This window comes from Nyctereutes procyonoides, unplaced genomic scaffold, assembly GCF_905146905.1.
Source record: "Nyctereutes procyonoides isolate TBG_1078 unplaced genomic scaffold, NYPRO_anot_genome, whole genome shotgun sequence".
NCBI lineage: Eukaryota > Metazoa > Chordata > Mammalia > Carnivora > Canidae > Nyctereutes > Nyctereutes procyonoides.
Window position 1 is genome coordinate 736,192 of NW_026575025.1, and position 19,967 is coordinate 756,158.

The 19,967-nt window shown below is 41.9% G+C and overlaps 1 protein-coding gene across 1 annotated transcript in view; it reads right to left on the bottom strand.

Moving 5' to 3' along the window:
* Positions 1-353: 353 nt before the first annotated feature.
* Positions 354-19,967, bottom strand: part of PTPRJ (protein tyrosine phosphatase receptor type J) — a 164,440-nt gene continuing 144,826 nt past the window's right edge. Inside the window, exons 18-24 of the mRNA XM_055314720.1 lie at positions 19,224-19,314; positions 16,495-16,568; positions 16,258-16,392; positions 12,708-12,827; positions 8,701-8,861; positions 7,336-7,471; positions 354-4,006 (exon numbers count right to left, since the gene is read on the bottom strand). Coding sequence (XP_055170695.1) covers positions 3,848-4,006; positions 7,336-7,471; positions 8,701-8,861; positions 12,708-12,827; positions 16,258-16,392; positions 16,495-16,568; positions 19,224-19,314 — 876 coding nt within the window. The 3' untranslated portion in view covers positions 354-3,847. The remainder of the gene's footprint in view (positions 4,007-7,335; positions 7,472-8,700; positions 8,862-12,707; positions 12,828-16,257; positions 16,393-16,494; positions 16,569-19,223; positions 19,315-19,967) is intronic.

Genomic DNA, 19,967 nt, shown 5'->3' on the forward strand with positions numbered 1-19,967 from the left:
ACAGACACACACAGAGGGAAGAGACCGTGTGAAGACAAAGGAAGATGGTGGCCATATGCAAGCCAAGAAGAGAGGCCTCAGAAGACACCAACCTGCCAGCACCTTCTTGGACTTCTGGCCTCTAGAACTGTGAGAGAATAAAAATCTGTTGTTTAAGCTTCTTGGTCTGTGGCACTTCGTTGTGGCAGGCCCCGGGCAAACTAACACAGGTAGAAAATCCCCAAGGGACACATGTGTTTGTTAAGGATTCCCCAGTTACACGCAGGCCAAGACACTGCTTCATAAATGAAATGGGGTGGACATAGAGTAAAAATTGGAGGGGGGGGGTAAGAAACAAAGGCACAACATGTTGACATTTTTTATATTTGGTATTTGTGAGTCTTTTTAAAAAAATTTTTTTCAGGCCATTTTTTTCCTTAAAAAAAAAAAAAGCAACCAACAGCAATACTCTGTACAAGTATAACAAACATTAGAAATATGCATCATTCCAAAATAGTTACAAGAAAATTACAGTTTTAGAGTCCATATCAACACATCCTGTTCATATGTGCCCCCAAGGGAAAAAAGCTACAGTATGTCAAACACTTGACGGCTACACAGTCTGAAAACTCAGAACTTGGACTTTTGAGGCAAATCAACATTAGTCGCCAAGACGCGTTTAGCTCACTAAGCACAACCCAGCACTGCAGAAGAAAATCTGGCTTTTTCATCTCAGATGAAAAGCAAGTGAATCAGCTGCATAGTTGGCCCCCACCCCCCAGGAGCCTCTGAGTCGATGAAGCCCAAATCCAGTGCAGTCAAATAGGCCAAAAGTCCAGCCAGAGGTCACTCCATGCCCACAGGGAACAGACCCCCAAATGACATTTTCCACTGGTGCCAAGTGTCATTGGGTTTACCTTTGGAGGCAAACATCCTTGCCCTTGGGAGAAGGTACCAATGACCCAATTCCCCCAAACCAACTGACCACCAACTTTTCACTAATAACTAATCCCACTCGGGCTGTTTTTTTTCTGTGTGCAACTGGCAAATAGTAAAGCAGGGATGATCACACCATCTCCGCATCTCCACTGGACTCCTCAAATTTTAGTTCACTGTTTCTGGGAGGCTTTAGGGCAGGAGCTCAAAAGCACCTTCTCTTTTCTAAGGCCAAACCCCAGCCCATGTGTCCTTTATATTTACAGAATTATCTTCCCTTTTCAGTCACTGTGCTATAAATACCCTCACCACCCCCACCGGCCCCAAACCCAGCCCTCTTCAGGATGCAGAGAAGCATCATGACCTTCGTGTGACCTGCCATGTGGAATCCAGACCTCTCCCCACAAGCCTTCTTCCCAGGGCTGGAATGGTATTGAGAGTGAGCTTGCTGAGGCTGCTGCTCATTTCCCAAACCCGTATCATGCAGAAGGGAGGACGGTTTCTGGGTTTTTTTTCTGTGTGTTTTTATACAATATGTTTATAATTACCGTTGCTTCAACCTTTTAAAGGCATTTTTAGAGCCAAGTCCCTCCCTCCGATTTCTCCATGGAAGGGATATAGGCAACACTTGGCAGAGCATCTTTGTTGGACTTGATGCCTTCACACCCATCCCAGTGGCTTCCCAACAACTGAAGTGGAGAGGGGTGTGACCCACAGAACTGCTGCCTGCCTGGGTAGGGGCCTCCGAATGCAATCATGGAACTCTCTGAGACCTGTGTGCACCGAGGGCCAGACCAGCATGGAGGTTTGCAAGCAATTGGCCCAAACCCAGCTTCACTCAGCAGCCTGGGATGGCTTGGCTTCCCTGATGCAGACCTAAAGAGCCAAAAGCCCCACTAAAGGAGTCAGGAGGGCCCGCCCAGGCCTGTACAACCCATTCCTTTAAGGGCCTGATGCTGAGTGAACTGTTTGTCACGAAAAAGAGCAAAGGATTCGGCAAAAAGTGCAATTTCTATGTGGGAAGTGAGTTCTCCCCAGACACGACACCACCGCCACCTCGCCTTTTCAATCCTTTCAGTACCTCAAAGGGGAAAGGGGGACAAAAGACGTGTACAGCACTTGTACAGCACTAAACCTCTGAACCAAATCAAGGGCTTCCAGTACATTGTGGTTCACCCTTCATAACCCACTCACATGTCCGGTCAGTTCTCAAAGTGCCAGCATACTGAGGAACATGGCAGGGTGAGGAGACAGGCTTCCCCAGGTGACCAGGGCACCCGGAGAAGACCCTGCTCCCATCTTCACTAGGACACAACTGTCCTAAGTTTACAGCAGGATTTATTACTGTGGAAAATGGCCACAGGATTCCAGGGACTTGGTTGATTCCTTCATCAGACCTTAGATCCTTCATTGCCTATAGCAGGATAAACTCAAAATTTCTTCAAAATATAACCTGAGCCACAATATAAAATAAAAAGAAACAAATCCTTTCATGTTAATGCCTTGAGAAGTTTACAGATTATGTACCAATAAAATAAATCCACATAAATTCTGAAATTCTTGGTGGATACACACCTGAAGCAAAAAAACAAAATTAATCTACATTAAAAAAAATCAAAGTCATTACAGCAGCAGTATAGTGAAAAGAGGTTTTAAAAATAATTACATCTTTGATACAAATTCAAAACTTTGTACACCTCAATTCAAAGGAATGACTGTTTTAAGAGTTTAGTATATATATATACAGTAGATACGGATGTGTGTCACTGCAGATAGACTAAAGCCAGTGGACTTTGAGGGAGGAGGGATTCATCTGACACTGTTTTCACACTGAAGTGTTCACAGATTGCCACGCTTTTAAACACACACACACATATACACGGACGCACAGATACACATAAAATGCCAACCTGAGTAAAACATTACTAAAAACCTAGAGCATCATGAATCACTAAGTCACATATTGCACCTTTAAATAATCCTTCTTACCAAATACAGAAACAAGAGAAAGGATAAAACAGGGATGAGAAAAGGAGATTATGTCACTGTAGGGTTCCTCTGCTCCTCGCTCCCCACCACCCTAGAAATTCTCAAGGTGATACTTGGCTTCCACTCTCACTCAACCAATGGGCTGAAAATGTGGCCAACAGAAGTGTCTTTGGGGAAAAGTGGGAGGGAAAAGAGAAGAAAGAATAGAGCACAAAACAGGGGAGAAGGGATGTGGAAGGGTCAGGGGAGGCCTCCTCTAGTCAAATGAGAATAGGAATGTTACTGAGAAGGCTCAACCTTGAATCCTAAACTACTGTTTAAATATTCCGTATATTCCAATTATGAGATTCAATACAAAAATAGAGATATCTACTGAGTTTTGCCTGTGGAAGCATAATTCAGAAAAGGCACATGTTCAAATAGAAAACCCAGGCAGAAGAGGCACCACGTACCCCTCCCTATATGATAATCATCCACAATTATGTATTTTCCATCGGCTAGATTCCAAGATACAGTAGGTAAAAATAGACCTCTGATACTTAAAATATATTCAACCCAACACAATCCTGGCTTTAGCATGTGAATCATATAAAATAGTCTTTTTTAAAAAGAATCTGTTTTGAAAAAGGAAAACAAAAAATCATAGCTCACTTTTCCTGGTGTTCCATAATTCTTAAGGAAAAAAAAAAAAAACAAAAAGTGAACTCATCCCATTGGTAATCAGGAATGTAGTTGATTAGCTCACCACCCATCCACAGCCCCTGACAGCCCCAACTTCTCATGTCATGTTTTACATGTGCAGCTTCACACCCTCAAATTAGTTCTAACAAAACAGAACAAAGAATTAAGATATTAGACATATAAAAACATGTCCACATTGGGGCATTTTCCTTTGCTGTGGGTGTGACAGTCTGGGTAACTCCAGAAAGGTTTGGCTTTGGAATTAGGCGATGTAACCATTTGTCTTTCCAAAAGCAGTCACAGGTGCAAGGTTTTCATAGATTGTCATTGCAGTTGTGTTCTGGTAGATGAGATCTACTTTTGAGTCCTTCTGGGATCTGATAATATCCAAAACACACTGGTTGAGGAAAACATACTGGTCCTATTAAAAGAGTAAAAAGAGAAAGCAAATGAGCAGAGGTCCCAGAGATTATCAGCATCCAAGTTTCTTTTCAGATTATCACCAACCCCCACAGTGAACACTTCAAGTTCACATTTATCAAGAGGCTGCCATATTCTGATGAAATCTGAAACCACAGAGAGCAAGATTCTCATCATCAATCATTCTTAACCAGAGGGACATACTCCCCACACCTCCCCTCCCCCAGGAGTCCCAGAATCTTGGGGAAGAGCAAAGACAATGAATGTGGAGGAAATAATGCACATGTACATTCAAACAAGAAAAAGGCCAACAAGATTTTCCTGTTCAGCTAGCAGGTGCGGTATAAGGAGTAAACTGTGATTCTCAACAGAGGGGAAGGGTTGAAGGGGATAAGCGGGGTAGAGAGGTAGGGACAACCCTCAGGCAAGCTTGTCAGAATCTGCAGGTAGCCATTAAAAAGAGAAAGAGTAAGAAGAGGTATCCATGATGGCAAAAGAGAAAACAAGATACCCATGATGACATAAGAGAAAAAAAAAATCATGGAGCAGCATTATATATAAAATAGGATCCAATTTTTTAAAAATACTCCATTTGCTAATATCCAAAATATATAAAGAAGCTATACAATTCAATGTAAAAAAAAAATCTGATTAGAAATTGGGCAGAGGACCTGAATAGACATTTTTGCAAAGAAGCTGTACAGATGGCCAACAGACACATGAAAAGATGCTCAATATCGTTCATCATCCAGGAAATACAAATCAAAAGCATAGTAAGATATCACCTTACACCTATCAGAATGGCAGGAAAAAAAGACAAAACACTACTCAAGTGTTGGCAAGGGTGTGAAGAAAAGGGAACACTCGTGCACTATTGATAGAATGTAAATTGGTGCAGTCACTGTGGAAAACAGTAGGGAGGTTCCTCAAAGAAATTAAAAATAGAAATACCATTATGACCCAGTAATTCCACTCCTGGGTATTTACCCAAAGAAAATAAAAACACTAATTTAAAAAGACAGATATCGGGGATGCCTGGGTGGCTCAGCGGTTGAGTGTCTGTCTTCAGCCCAGGGCGTGATCCTGGGAGTCCTGGGATCGAGTCCCACTTCAGGCTCCCTGCATGGAGCCTGCTTCTCTCTCTGCCTATGTCTCTGCCTCTCTCTGTGTATCTCTCATGAATAAAGAAATAAAACTTTTAAAAAAATTAAAAAGACAGATGCACCCTACTGTTTACTGCAGTACAATTTGCAGTAGTCAAGATATGGAAGCAACCTAAGTGTCCACTGACAGATGAACAGATAAAGGAGCTGTAGTGTGTATCTCCAATGGGATGTTACTCAGCTATCAAAAAGAATGAAATCTTGCCACTTGTGACAACATGGGTGGATCTAAAGGGTATTATGCTAAGTGAAGTCAGACAAAGAAAGACAAATGTCATATGATTTCACTTACACATAGAATCTAAAAATCAAAACGAACAAATAAAAAGCAGAAACAGACCCCTAAATACAGAGAACTGGTGATTGCTGGGGGGGGTGGGAGGGCAAAATGGGGGGAAAGGGAGTGAGAGGCACAAGCTTCCAATTATGGGATGAATAAGCCATGACAATGAAAGCATAGAGAATATAATCAGTGGTACTATAACAGCTTTGTAGGTTAATAAATGACAGCTACACTTGTGGTGAGCATAACATAACATAGACTTGTTGAATCATTATGTTGTACCCCTGAAACTAAAGTAACATTGTATGTCAACTCAGATTTTTTTAAAAAGCACTAACCAAAAAAAAAAAAAAAAAAGGACTAACCATAAAAAAAAAAACTCTATGTGTGTACATGTGTTTTCTATAGATGTAATTAAACCTATAATGATATATACAAACTGTAAGCATTGGCTACCTCTAGGGAATAGGATTGGGGAAGAAAAAGTAATAAAGAAAAATATATTCCATATATATGCATATATATATATATCCTCTTTTATCAGGTGTTTTAAGATGAACACATTTTTGGGGGCACCTGGATACCTCAATCGGTTAAGGAATCTGACTCTTGATTTCGGCGTGGGTCATGATCTCAGGGTGGTGAGATCAAGCCTGTGTGGGGCTCCAGGGTAGGCATGGAGCCTGCTTAGTTAGGATTCTCTTTCTGCCCCTCCCCCAAACCCCACCCACCCCAGCTCCAGTTCACACACACTCTCTTTCTCTAAAAAAAAAAATGTTTAAAAATAAAAAAGATGAACAAGTTTACACGTTTTCAAACTACCAAAAAAAAAAAAAAAAAAAAAAGAAAGAAAGAAAGAAAAAAAAAAAGAAACAAGAAAAGATTTTGTAGGCAGATGTAAGATTTCTGTGTTTCTCAAAAGGGGATAAAAGATAGAGTCCTACTCTCCATAATTAGAGCAGAAAAAAGAAAATCTTTCTTCCGACCAACACACAGGCGAATTCCATTCTTTCTTCTACAAACGTGCCACTCACTCCAAAGCACACAATGTACCCAGGCCTCCAGCACATTCCCTGCTAGACTCAAAAACACAACACATATTCATGGAGTTCTAAATTGGTACCGGGTGACAGCCTGATACAAAATAAATATTCTGCTCAAAAAAAAAATAAAAAAAAAAATATTCTGCTCTCGTCCTGTCAAGGCACATTCACCCCTACAGCATCCAGGAAGGCTATTTCCCAATATAGTTGTTGAGAACATGACTCAAAAACAATATTTATCAAGGAACATTTCAGGGAAAGCCGAATTCAATGGTCTTACCCAACTGACATTGTAGATATTAAACATTAATCTTCTCAATTGGCCAGCCATCCCCCTGTAGCTATGATAATTGACACTGTGTAACATCTGCATGGTTGGATGAGGATACACAGCCATATTAACATGGTGACATTACGCCATTTCATTCACATCATTAACATCTGATAAGTCCATTCATGAGCTTATTTTAAGGATGGTCAGGCCTTCTTAGAAACAAAGCATGATAATGCTAGTTTTATGATTTTGAAACCCAGAAGCCAAAGTTCAGAGAATTGCTAAGATTATTTGATGAGTTAGTGGCCACAAGGTAAGGAATCCTGAAATTATCTTGGTTTGCACAGTTCCATTGCTGCTATCAGTATCACCACCTCTCTGTATCAGATCATTCAATCACACATCAGTTAAGGATCTTAAAGAAGTCCAGTGTTACTTCACAGGCCAGAGCCAGAAAGCTACAGAAAGGTGAAATGTTTTAACCCAAGTATGTGACATGATGCAATCTTTAAAAAAAAAAAAAAGGATTGAAAAAAGCAGTCTGCCAAACACAGAGCTTGGCCTTACCTCTGTTTGCACCATTAAAGGCCTGTGCATTCGAAGGTCATACACAATCCCATACACATCCACCGTGTTCTCAATCTCTATCTGGTAGATAAGACGATCAATGGCAATGAATGTGCCCGTCCTTCCAACCCCAGCACTGAAGAAAAAAAGAAAAGGGCATATCACCATGGGTTACCTCTAACATAAAACTCTCAAATGTCCCCAATTTGTACATATATCTTGCTGTCCTCCACTATCAATGCCCAGGATCAGTAACCATTTGCTCAACTGAAACCTCAGCAAGTGATTTTGAATCAAATACCATAAAAAAATCTCCTCCCAGAGCTTCCTGAATCTCAGTCTCATTCAAGTTACCACCATAACCTAGGATGGCAAATTTCATCAACTTATTCCCCAGAGGGCCACTAAGCCCCTCCTTTCTTCTGTCCTAAATTAATGTCTTTAGCTTAAAGCTAGTGTATTATTGTTCTAGAGTGGGGGCGAGGGGGTGGCAAACTTTTTCTATAATGGACGAGATAATAAATATCTTCGGTTTTGCAGACAAAGTGGTCTCTTTCTGCCATTATAACATGGAAGTAGCTATAGACAATATGTAAACAAATGGGCATCGCTCTGTTCCAATAAAACCTTATTTAGAAAAATAGGCAGCCAAAGCGATTGTGGTGAGGGTTTCACAGGTTAGACCTCCAAACTCATAAACTTGTATACACTAACTTACATACAGTTTTTGTGTGCCAGAAAAAGAATTCGTTAATAAATGAATAAAATGAACTAGAACTCTGTGCTCCAACTTTGTTAAATAACAAACCAAAATGCTAAATGAAGAAAGCAGGTTGCAGAATGATGTTTACATCATAAAATCTGGTAAAAGCTTAAAGCTATATAAAACCATAGATATATATGAAATGAAATATGAAAGCATGCAAAGGAATGATTCAGATCAACTCTAAGACCATGTTTAACTGTATAACAAGGAGACTGATAAGTAGAGACTTTATATGTGTAAGATATTATTAGCAAAAAAAAAACATACATGACCTCATATATATATATACTTTATTAGATTATTACTCCCTATCTTTTTGTAAGGTTGAAATATTTTATAAATATTTATTAATATTAAATTGGAATACACTATAGTTTTAAAAAACTACAAGCAAGCTACTAGATCTGGCCCTTGGGTTATAGTTTGCCAATCCCTGTTCTAAAGTCTCAGGGACCGGGGTATAAGTCCACAGTCCCTTATCCAAAACTTTCTTGAATTTTCAAATGCTTATTGCATTCCCTCTTAGGCCTTGCTTCTCTAAATTGTCCACATTTACAATGACATTTGGAATCGTCACACACGGAGTGCCATCTGTATACCTGCAATGAACCAGAATGGGTGACTCGGGAGGACTCTGCTTCATGTAGTCACGAACAAGGTACCGGAAGTTGATGAGCAGGTCAGTGGTGTCCGGAACACCATGGTCTGGCCAGGAGGTGAAATGGAACTGTCGCAGGGGGTGACTCTCACTTGTCTGAATCTAAAAGCCAAGAAAAGAGGTTAGTCATAGAGAAGGCCAAGTGAAATGGAGCAGTACCTGGATGCCGAGCTACATGGGCTGGCTGACCGGCATCTAAACAGGAGTGGTTACAACTAAAAAGTACAATTTCAGATCGGTACAACAGCTGATAAAGTGCTTTACAGATGTTGGCATGCTCATCAAATCCCACAATGTGCCCAAGAAGAAGGGTTTATCATCCTCCTTTAAAGATTCCGACAAGAGGGATGCCTGGGTGGCTCAGCAGTTGAGCATCTGCCTTTGGCTCAGAGTATGATCCCAGGGTCCTGGGATCAAGTCCTGCTCAGGCTCCTTGTGGGGAGCCTGCTTCTCCCTTTGCCTATGTCTCTGCCTGTCTGTGTGTGTGTTTCATGAATAAATAAATAAAATCTTTAAAAAATAAAAAGATTCTGACAAGTGAAACGACTCCCCCACATCCAGCTCAGATGAATCACAAGTGCCTCATCCTCTGATCCCAAGTTCAGATCTTCCCTTCTCACTACAGGGGCCTGCCAGTAATGCCCTCACCGGCTTATTATACCTACACCTCCTTAGAGCTCCTGAAGCCGTTCCCTGAGCCCACCTGGGAATGTCATCAACCAGAGAACCAAAAATATATTACACCAATACAACTCTGATAATCAGAACCTTTGGGGCAAGAGCTGTCTCACAATCCACATGCCTTCTGGAGTCTTATGAAACAGCAGGTCACTCATGAGCACTAAGGAAATATTTAGAATTATAGGAGTTTGAGAAAAGACGCCCCCCACCACCGCTGCCACCCATTCTCCAAAAAACACATCTATTTCAACATCAGACAGACAATAGGAAGTGGATCTTGTTATAACAGAATTAGTTTTGACACAGACTGGTTTCCTACTACAAACCAAAGCATGTACTTTTTTATTATGAGAATTCCACCCAGGCTGGACCATTCCTGTCCCGATTTACTAGGCTCATTATGCCCACCCCTGGGCACTGACCTCAGCCTTCTACCTACATCTGGACTGTAGGCGTTTCCATCTCCTTTATGAGAGCTAACTTTTGAAGCTTATTTTGTTAACATACATACGTTAAAAAGCAGTGCATTCACATTGTTCAAAATATGGAGATGAGTAGAGAAAAAAGGCAGTGAGAGAGAGGGGACAATGAAGTCTCATACACACAAAGGTGACATTCACAAATGTAACCAAAAGTATTCAACCAAAGAAGGAAAGTAGCTATGAGAGATAACAGGAGAGGAAGGGGCTGGGGGAGGTCAGACTTTTCAGCATTATCTCTTCAGAGGGGCAAGGGGGCTCAGGTTAGTGGTAGCAGTCAATAGAAACCTTCAGTTCTATCTGCTGTGTTCTTACTTTTGAAAAGGAAAATATAGGGGTGCCTGGGTGGCTCAGTTGGTTAAGCATCTGCCTTCAGCTCAGGTCATGATCCGGGGTCCTGGGATAAAGCCTTGCATCAGGTTCCCTGCTCAGCGGGGCAATCTGCTTCTCCCTCTCCCTCTGCTCCTCTCCCTGCTCATGCTCCCTTTTCCCTCTCTCTCAAATAAATAATGTAGTTTTTTTTTTTAATTTTTATTTATTTTATGATAGTCACAGAGAGGGGGGGGGCAGAGACACAGGCAGAGGGAGAAGCAGGCTCCATGCACCGGGAGCCCGACGTGGGATTTGATCCGGGGTCTCCAGAATCGCGCCCTGGGCCAAAGGCAGGCGCCAAACCGCTGCGCCACCCAGGGATCCCAATAATGTAGTATTTTTTAAAAAGGAAAATATATTCATGCATTTTGTGTAACTAAAAAGTTGTCTAAAAAAAAAAAAAGTAGTATTTTACTAAATGCCATGTAGTATCCTGGATTCATTCAATCCCGGAACAGGAAAGCACTTTAGTGGAAAAATGTGAAACCCAAATGAAGTCTGGAGTTTAGTTAACAAAAAGTATAACCATCATGGTAATTTTGTTTAAATGACGTGGGCAATTCCACCTATCACTCTCCTCCGCAAGGGTGAACTCCAAGTACTGAAAGCAACCGAGGAAAATCCTGTCTTTAAAATAGGAGAAATCTATAGAAATAAGTATATTATGAGAGTTTCTCAACACTATGAGTTGCATCGGTGTGTGATAACAGCTTTGACAGCATGTCCAGAATGTGCTTAATTGAAGCCAGGACCTTGGAGGCATGGCAATCAATAAAGAATTAATACTTAATATGCTACCCTATATATCCATGACTTATGGAATCCTCAAGGATAATTCTCATAACCTAGAACCTATCCCACCAAACCGCCATAAAAGTCAACTCCCCTGAATCTACTCCCAGGCTTTGCTTTTGTGTACTATTCGCAGTATACGTAAAGTTTTGTCACCTAGTATGTTTCACTCAACTGCAATCTCACATTCCTCCATGGTAATTATGCAGTCTATACAGCCATCACTTCTAATAGCTAGATAATGATACACCGACTAAATAACCTATAGTTTAGTTATCTATTCTCTGAAAGCTAGAGATCTGAACAAGCTCCAAATTTTCCCTCCATTATAAATAATGCTGAGATTCCTCTTTGTGAGTAATACGCCTTGTCCTATATTTCAGATTTTTTCTCTCAGATAGAGTCTCAAACTTGGAACCACCAGATCAAAGGAGAATGGTCATTTTTATGCTTCTAATATAAACTGCAAAGGGTTATACCAATTTACACACCCACCAAAAGATATCTATATGGCTTCATTGCCTCCATTTCTAAACATCTTTAAGAAAAAGGACACCATAATCTGACTTCCTACAGTGCCTACATCATGTAATTGGATTTTTTTTTCATAGTTTTTGGGGGGTGAGGCCATGTGTATATGCCCAGAAATCCTTTTAATGTAACTGCTCTCAGATACTGCTCCCAACTGCAAATTGCCACTCCTGATGTCATATCTGCAACCAATTAACCCAAAAGGGGCTTGGTTTGCAACAAAAACTCTATAGACAAGTTACAGGAAAGTGTAAAAGGAACAGTTACTGCTGCTGAGCCACGCTCTTAAGATTTATTTCTTTTTTTTTTAATTGATTTTTTTTTTATGATAGTCACGCAGAGAGAGAGAGAGAGAGAGAGAGAGAGAGAGGCAGAGACATAGGCAGAGGGAGAAGCAGGCTCCATGCACCGGGAGCCCGACGTGGAATTAGATCCCGGGTCTCCAGGATCGCGCCCTGGGCCAAAAGCAGGCGCTAAACCGCTGTGCCACCCAGGGATCCCCTTAAGATTCATTTCATTCAGGAATAACATATGATAACAATAACAAAAACAAAACAAAACAAAAAAACACCAGACTGATAAAAGCAGAAGGCAAACTGGTGGTTGCCAGAGGGGAAGTGGGTCAAGGGATGTGTGAAATAGGTAAAGGAGACTAACACATACAAAATTCCACTTATAAAATATATCAGTCATGGCAATGAAAGGTCCAGCATAGGGAATATAGTCAATAATATTGTAATAACGTATGGTGACAGATGGTAACTATGCTTATTGTGGTGAGCGCTATGTAAAGTATATATAATTGTTGGGTCATTCACTATGTTGTACACCTGAAACTGATATAATACAATTTGTCAACTACACTTCAATGAGGAAAAAAAAAGACACAGATGAAATTCCTCTTAAGAAAGTAAAGCTAAGGGTTGCTTTCGAGTGTATGTAGATAGTTTCATCCTGTAAGAAGAAAGCAAAAAAATTTTTTCTGATGCAAAAAATATATATATATGGGTTAATATCAACCTAAAAAGCATCACCCCACACGTAATATATGGTCCTCTTATCTAAGACCTATCCATCTCAGCCCCTTACTTACATTTTTCACTGTGAAGTCTCTGATGGTCCACTCTGGAAGAACAACTTCTGATGTCATTGCCACAGTTATGTCCCCGTAGTCCTGAGCCTGCTTGGAGGGCCAGTACTCCTCACATTTGGTCTACAATAAAATTGCATTTTTATACAAAAAGTCAGGTCATACCGTCTGCCACCACTGAAGCCTCATAAAGGGAGACCAGATACTGAAAACTGGCATAGAGACTAGATCAGCCCTTCAGTGAGGTTCTGTTTGACCCCTAAAATTGTTTTTTTTAATTTACAATTATTGCCAACTCTCTTAAAATTGGTGGTTTCTTATAAAAATTCAGGTTTCTGGCTTTTCCTGAGATCTCAGAAGATCTGGCCTACACTGAGCCCCCATTTCTGTATGAAAATGGATTTAAATCAGAACAGTCAATTGTCCCTTCTTTGAGGACACAGGCCCAGCCAGCTCCCTTTGGCCCCGACAGCAGCCAGTCCACAACTGTTCGCTGAACTAAAATTCAGACTGACCCATAACCCCATGCACCTAGAAGAAATGAGGACTTTTCCCAATACTTTTAGATCCACACTAATTACAACACAAATACACCAATAAAGAGAATCAAATCACTCCAGGTCTTTGATTTTTATAAATCAGTGGGCAGATGTAAACAGAAATAAAAATCGGAAACATCTGCTCTCCAAGAATATCTGAATGCCCAATTTAGCAAACAACTTATTACACTCATACACTTTCTCCCCTCTCCACCTCCCCTCCCTCATTTTCCAAAATGTGTCCTTGCAGGTGGCTTCCAAACCTGATTATCTGACTCACCCCTGAGAGGTTTGTTTTGCTTTAAAAACAGATGCCCAAAAGACATGAACAGAAATCTCACAGAGGAAGACATAGACATGGCCAACAAGCACATGAGAAAATGCTCTGCATCACTTGCCATCAGGGAAATACAAATCAAAACCACAATGAGATACCACCTCACACCAGTGAGAATGGGGAAAATTAACAAGGCAGGAAACCACAAATGTTGGAGAGGATGTGGAGAAAGGGGAACCCTCCTGCACTGTTGGTGGGAATGTGAACTGGTGCAGCCACTCTGGAAAACTGTGTGGAGGTTCCTCAAAGAGTTAAAAATAGACCTGCCCTACGACCTAGCAATTGCACTGCTGGGTATTTACCCCAAAGATACAGATGCAATGAAAGACCGAGACACCTGCACCCCAATGTTTATAGCAGCAATGTCCACAATAGCCAAACTGTGGAAGGAGCCTCGGTGTCCATTGACAGATGATGAATAAAGAAGATGTGGTCTATGTATACAATGGAATATTACTCAGCCATTAGAAATGACAAATACCCACCATTTGCTTTGACGTGGATGGAACTGGAGGGTATTATGCTGAGTGAAATAAGTCAATCGGAGAAGGACAAACATTATATGGTCTCATTCATTTGGGGAATATAAAAAATAGTGAAAGGGATCATAGGGGAAAGGAGAAAAAATGAGTGGGAAATATCAGAGAGACAGAACATGAGAGACTCCTAACTCTGGGAAACGAACAAGGGGTGGTAGAAAGGGAGGTGGGTGGGGGTGGGGATGAGTGGGTGATGGGCACTGAGGGGGGCACTTGATGGGATGAGCACTGGGTGTTATTCTATATTTTGGCAAATTGGACACCAGTAATAAATAAGTAAATAAATAAATAAACAAATAAATAAATAAACAAACAGATGCCCAGGGGTACCTGGGTGACTCTTTGGGTTAAGTGTCTACATTCTGCTCAGGTCATGATCTCAGGGTCCTGGGATCATTGAGCTCCCTGCTCAGCAGGGACTTGGCTCCTCCCTCTCCCTCTGCCCCTCCACCTGCTTGTGTGTGCCATGCTCTCTCTCTCTCTCTCTCTCTCTCTCTAATAAATAAATAAAATCCTTTAAAAAAAAAAAAAAAGCAGATGCCCAGACCCCAATTCCGGAGCTTCTGACTCTGGCTGGGGACCTGTATTTTTTTTTGTTTTTTTTTTTTGTTTGTTTGTTTGTTTGTTTTTTATTTTTTTTGGGACCTGTATTTTTTAAAGGATTCCAGTTTCTAGACCACTGCTGCCAGAAAGAACACACATGGAGCTGATGCTCTCAGTTCAGCCTCTTCCCAGTCAGGTTTCTGTTGCTACCTTGTGGACAAGTTCTTAAACTCTCTGAGCCTCAGTTTCCCCATCTATACAATAATTATATAGGACCGTCGTTAGAGAAAAGCAGTAACATAAATGAAGTATCTGGTGCAGAAAATTCACTGGCTCCCCTCCCTTTTCCCACAGAGCCAGTAAATCCACTTTTCTCCTGACCTAAGATAAACAACAACAGGTATTTCTGAGAATGTTCCACATGCGAGGCCCCAGGGCGCACCAGCACCATGAAGTTTATTTACGTTCAAAAACAAAGTGCTTTTGTTTACATAAGAGCCTGTGCTCTGGATGCCAAGAAGTGGTGCAGAACACAAGTTTCTGTATCCCAAGCCATGGAAGATGGGAACCACTTCTTACTGTTTCATTGTTATCTTTCCCAGCCCCAGCCCCTACCAGAGCACCTTACACACACTTGGGGCAGGATAAACATCTGCTAAAGTGAAATGAAGAACATTAAAAGGGGTTTCAATGGGTTCCCACAATCACCTAGGGCAGAGCTACTCCAAGCATGCATCCTAGACCCAGCAAAAGAAGCCTTACTGACAGCTATCCAAAGTGCAGTTCTGGGGATCCCACCACAGCCCTCCTTGAACTAGAAATTCTGGAACCGAAACCACTCTCCAGGAGATCCTAATGTTTGTACCATAAGGTCTGAGAAGCACTGATCAAGGGTGTGAACTCCTATTCCCCAGGTAACAAACCCAGAGCAAAAAAGTGCGCAGAGCAACATTAGGTTCTATTCCTCAGGCACAGAACTTCTAAAGCCGGCCTGTGCCTTTCAGTTCTCCTTAGATGCATTTCTGGAAACGTGGGGTTTTATTACAAGATGAAATCTTATCTTGGGTAGAAGCAGCCAGGGGACTTTAGGCCATCACAAGGGGAGAAGGTGCAGCTGAGACTTATCTGGGGAGAAGTCTGAGATTTAGGGTAGAGTAAGGGTGCTGGTGCTAAAAAGCTGGTGGGATCCCTGAGATCACAGATGAAGAAGCTGGGTGCTCAGAGAAGGGCCGGGGACCACTCATAGCGCTGAGACAACGGGAGCTGTGCTGGCTCCCACCCCAGGAGCTTCGCACTGGGCTAACCCTGCTCCTGCTGCTTGTAACTCCAGCAGCTGCCACCTCATGAATAGAGAACATTGATACTTACCTACAAAAGACAGTAACAGTAAAACACTTTAAAAAAAGAGAAAGAGATTTCTAAACTTTTCTCTTAGAAAAGAAGACAGAAAATGAGTTTCTAAAAACAGAAGTGCCGGTGTTTGGGGAAGTATTTTCCTTAAAAAAACAAAGGCTTCTTAAGAGACTTACCCTTTCACCATAGTCAAAATGAATGAACTACCTTTTAACTTAATAATTTAAATAAAAGATACTTACCCTTCCCTGTTCGACACATTTGGTCAACATAACAATGGCATATATGTTTTTCTCCCAAACCATACGCCAAAAATCTTTCAAAGTGTTGGGTAGAGGCCCTTGTGTGGCAATAAAATCTTTCTTGGAATGGTAGCCCTAGAAGATGGAAAGCGACACAAATTCAGTGTCAAAAAAACAAAGAGGACCCCCGAAGATTTCATCAAAGAAGCCGTGCTCTGGACATGGCTCCCCACTTACGGGCATGTAGTTGGCATTGATGTAGTCATCACTTGAATGGGTCTGAATGGAAAGCTTGACACGGGAAATGTCATCTGACAGCAAGAGAAAAAAGGTATTATTAGAACCAGATGTCTGAGGAGAGTTACACACAGGAGAGAAAAACACAATATGGCGGCACAGGTGCTTCTGTCACAACCCAAAGGTGTGCTGCAAGGCATTTTAAAGAGATGACCTTACTCAATCCCTACGGTCAGCCTGAATGACTGGCACAGAAAAGTCAGGCAATTATCCACCAGAGCCAGGATTTGAACCCGGGCAACCTGGCACCAGGGCTCAGCTCTTAGTCACACCAGATCACCTTCCCAGACAACACCAACCTGTACTATTGAACGACCCTGGGTGTGTGCCGTGAGCCAGGGAATGCACGGAGCAATTTTATTTATTCCTCAAAACCACCCCTACCAACTTTTGTGCCTATTTCACAAATGAGGAAACTGAGGGTCAGGGAGCTTAAGGGACTTCTCTAAGCACTGATGTCTGGTCAAGGGCAATCAGAATTCAAATCTAGTGCCCTCTGGGGATCCCTGGGTGGCTCAGCTGTTTAGCGCCTGCCTTTGGCCTAGGGCGCGATCCTGCAGTCCCGGGATCAAGTCCCGCGTCGGGTTTCCGGCATGGAGCTTGCTTCTCCCTCTGCCTGTGTCTCTGCCTCTCTCTCTCTCTATGTCTATCATGAATAAATAAATCTTTAAAAAAAAAAATCTAGTGCCCCTTCCACTAAGGCAAGGCAGACACCCAGGTTTGTGTACTTTCTCTAGTCTCATAAAAATGTCGTTACAAATAGTACCAAATTCAAGAGTAAACTGAATTGGTAAGACGACTGTGGGTGGAAAGATCTAAAACACAAAATTCCTGTGTTTTCTAAATACTATCATCTCAAAAATGCACACACAAACTTGTCCAACTCAAGAAACAAAATAATAACTATAGAATTTCAAATGTCAGGTGGAGTAATCAGCACCACCTACGTTCCTGCCTTTGATTATATACTATCTCATCTTCCCCTAGATAAAATAACAGGACAATTCTAAATTCAGTTACCAACAGGAGTTTCAGTCTAAAACATTCCGGATAAAAATACCTGAACTCTGAATCTGAAAACCTCTGCAACACTCACAAGAACAGGCCAATGATCCTGAGCTAACTGTGGAAGGGCAGTTGTGATGTAGATCCTACCAGCCTGATTTAGGGTTTTTTTGCTCTTTGGGTTTTTTTGTTGTTGTTGTTTTTGTAATCTGTATTTACTTTTTTTTTCTAAATTTTTTTTCAGTTGCAGCATGCAGTAGTTTATCAGTTGCATGTAACACCCAGTGTTCAGCACATCATGTGCCTTCCTTAGTGCCCACCAACCTGATTTTGAAAGCATTTTTCTTGGAACAAGGGTCAATGTCCACTGTCAATACAAGGAGAGGTAGGGGGGAGGGTGCATGAAGAGAAAATGTAGGAGCTAAGAAATTCTGAATCTAAACAGAAGTTAATGTCTTAGGCTAGGAAAGAAAAACACAGCTTCAAATAAAAAAAAAAGACAATATCACTAAATGTCCTCATGTAAAAATTCTCAGCAGAAAAAAAAAAATTCTCATCAGAGCCTATAAATTACAGCAAAATCAGAACACAGCTGCAATCTACTGATAACTTCTTTAATTCCCACCCAAAAGAGAGACCACAAAGAACTTTCTGTGGAGGAGGGTTTACATTTCATTTTAATGGATGATATAATACATAATTCTCATTTTATCTTTTTTTTTTAAGATTGTATTTACTTATTCATGAGAGACAGAGAGAGAGGGGCAGAGACATAGGCAGAGGGAGCAGTAGGCTCTCTGTGGGGAGCCCACTGCAGGACTCGATCCCAGGACCCCAGGATCACAACCTGAGCCAAAAGCAGACGCTCAATCACTGAGCCACCCAGGTGCCCCTAAATAATTTTCATTTTAAACCCAATCTGTTGTTATCCCCATCCATTAGGCAGACTTTGTTAATTCTCAGAATGTGAATTCAAATAAAATTCATATTTGGTGTTACTCCCAGGGTACCTGGGTGGCTCAGTTGGTTAAATACCTGCCTTCAGCTCAAATCATGGTCTCAGGGTCCTGGGCTCAAGCCCCTGAATCGAGCCACAGAATAGAGCCCAGAGTCGGGCTCTCTGGTCAGCAGGAAGCCTGCTCCTCCCTCTCCCTCTGCTCCTCCCCCACCACCCCATTCATGCTCTCTCTCTTTCCATCTGTCTCAAATAAATAAATAAAATCTTAAAAAAAAAAAAAAGCATTACTCCCTGCCTCCTTCTACTCCCTTCCTTTCCAGAACAATAGCAGCTGAAATAAGGGACTTTAAGATACAGGGGTAAGAGCACAGACTCCGGCCCTTTCCTCGAAAGAAATGATAGATCTCATCCAAAGCCTGGCCTGCTATGGCCAGCTGTGTGACTCTGGACAGATCACCTAGCTACCCTGTGCCTCATCTTCCTCATCTGCAAAATGAATATTGTACTACCGTCTTCAGAAGGTTCCCATGAGGGCTGGATTCAAAAGAACATGCCTAAATACAGGGCTGAGCCCACCACAGGGCGGCCCAGGAAGGACTGCAGATGTGGCTAGTCAGTACCTTGATCCCACTGCCCCCTACTGTTAGAGGCGTGGTGGCCAGTGACAGAGAAAAGGGAAGGACGTGTGGAAAAAAAAACAACTTACAGGGCAGAACGTTATTATAGCGATTCTTTCCTCTATTCTCAGCTGCTTCTGCAGCATATTTGGGTAGGTTAATTCCAACAAGCTTCAGATCCTGAAAACAAAACAAAGGAGGTGTCCGTTTACTGAGTGTCCAGATATTCTTTCTACTGAGCACCGAGGATGACAGCACAAAGTGGGAATGCAGAGGTGCTTTGGGTTAGACTGCATCTACCAAACAAATAGGCTGGAAGTTCTAACCCCTGGAACCTGAGAATTCAGACTTATTTGGAACTTTGGTCTTCACACTGTAGTCAAAATGAGATGAGGTCAATACTGGAGGAGGGTAGACCCTTAACCCAACAGGACTAATGTCCTTGTAAGAGGAGAAGAGGCACAAAGATACAGATATACAAGGGGAGAGAGCCGTGCTAAGATGAAGAAGGGCACAGGAGTTAGGCTGTCACAAACCAGGCATGCCTGGGGCTTCCAGAAGCCAGCTGCAGCCCTGTGGGATCCTCTCCTAGAGGCTTCGGATGAAGCACCGCCCTGCCCAAGCCTTGATTTTGGACCACTGGCTTCCAGGACTGTGAGACAATAACGTTCTACTGTTTTAAGCCGCCCAGTGTGAGGTGCCCTTGGAAACTAATGCAGAGGTTCAAATAAAAGCAGAAGGATAACCCTTTGCCTTCAAGGAGCTTAGAACCTTGGAGCGGAGTGTAGGGAGAAATAACTATTGTTACAACAAGACAGAATTAAATAAACGCT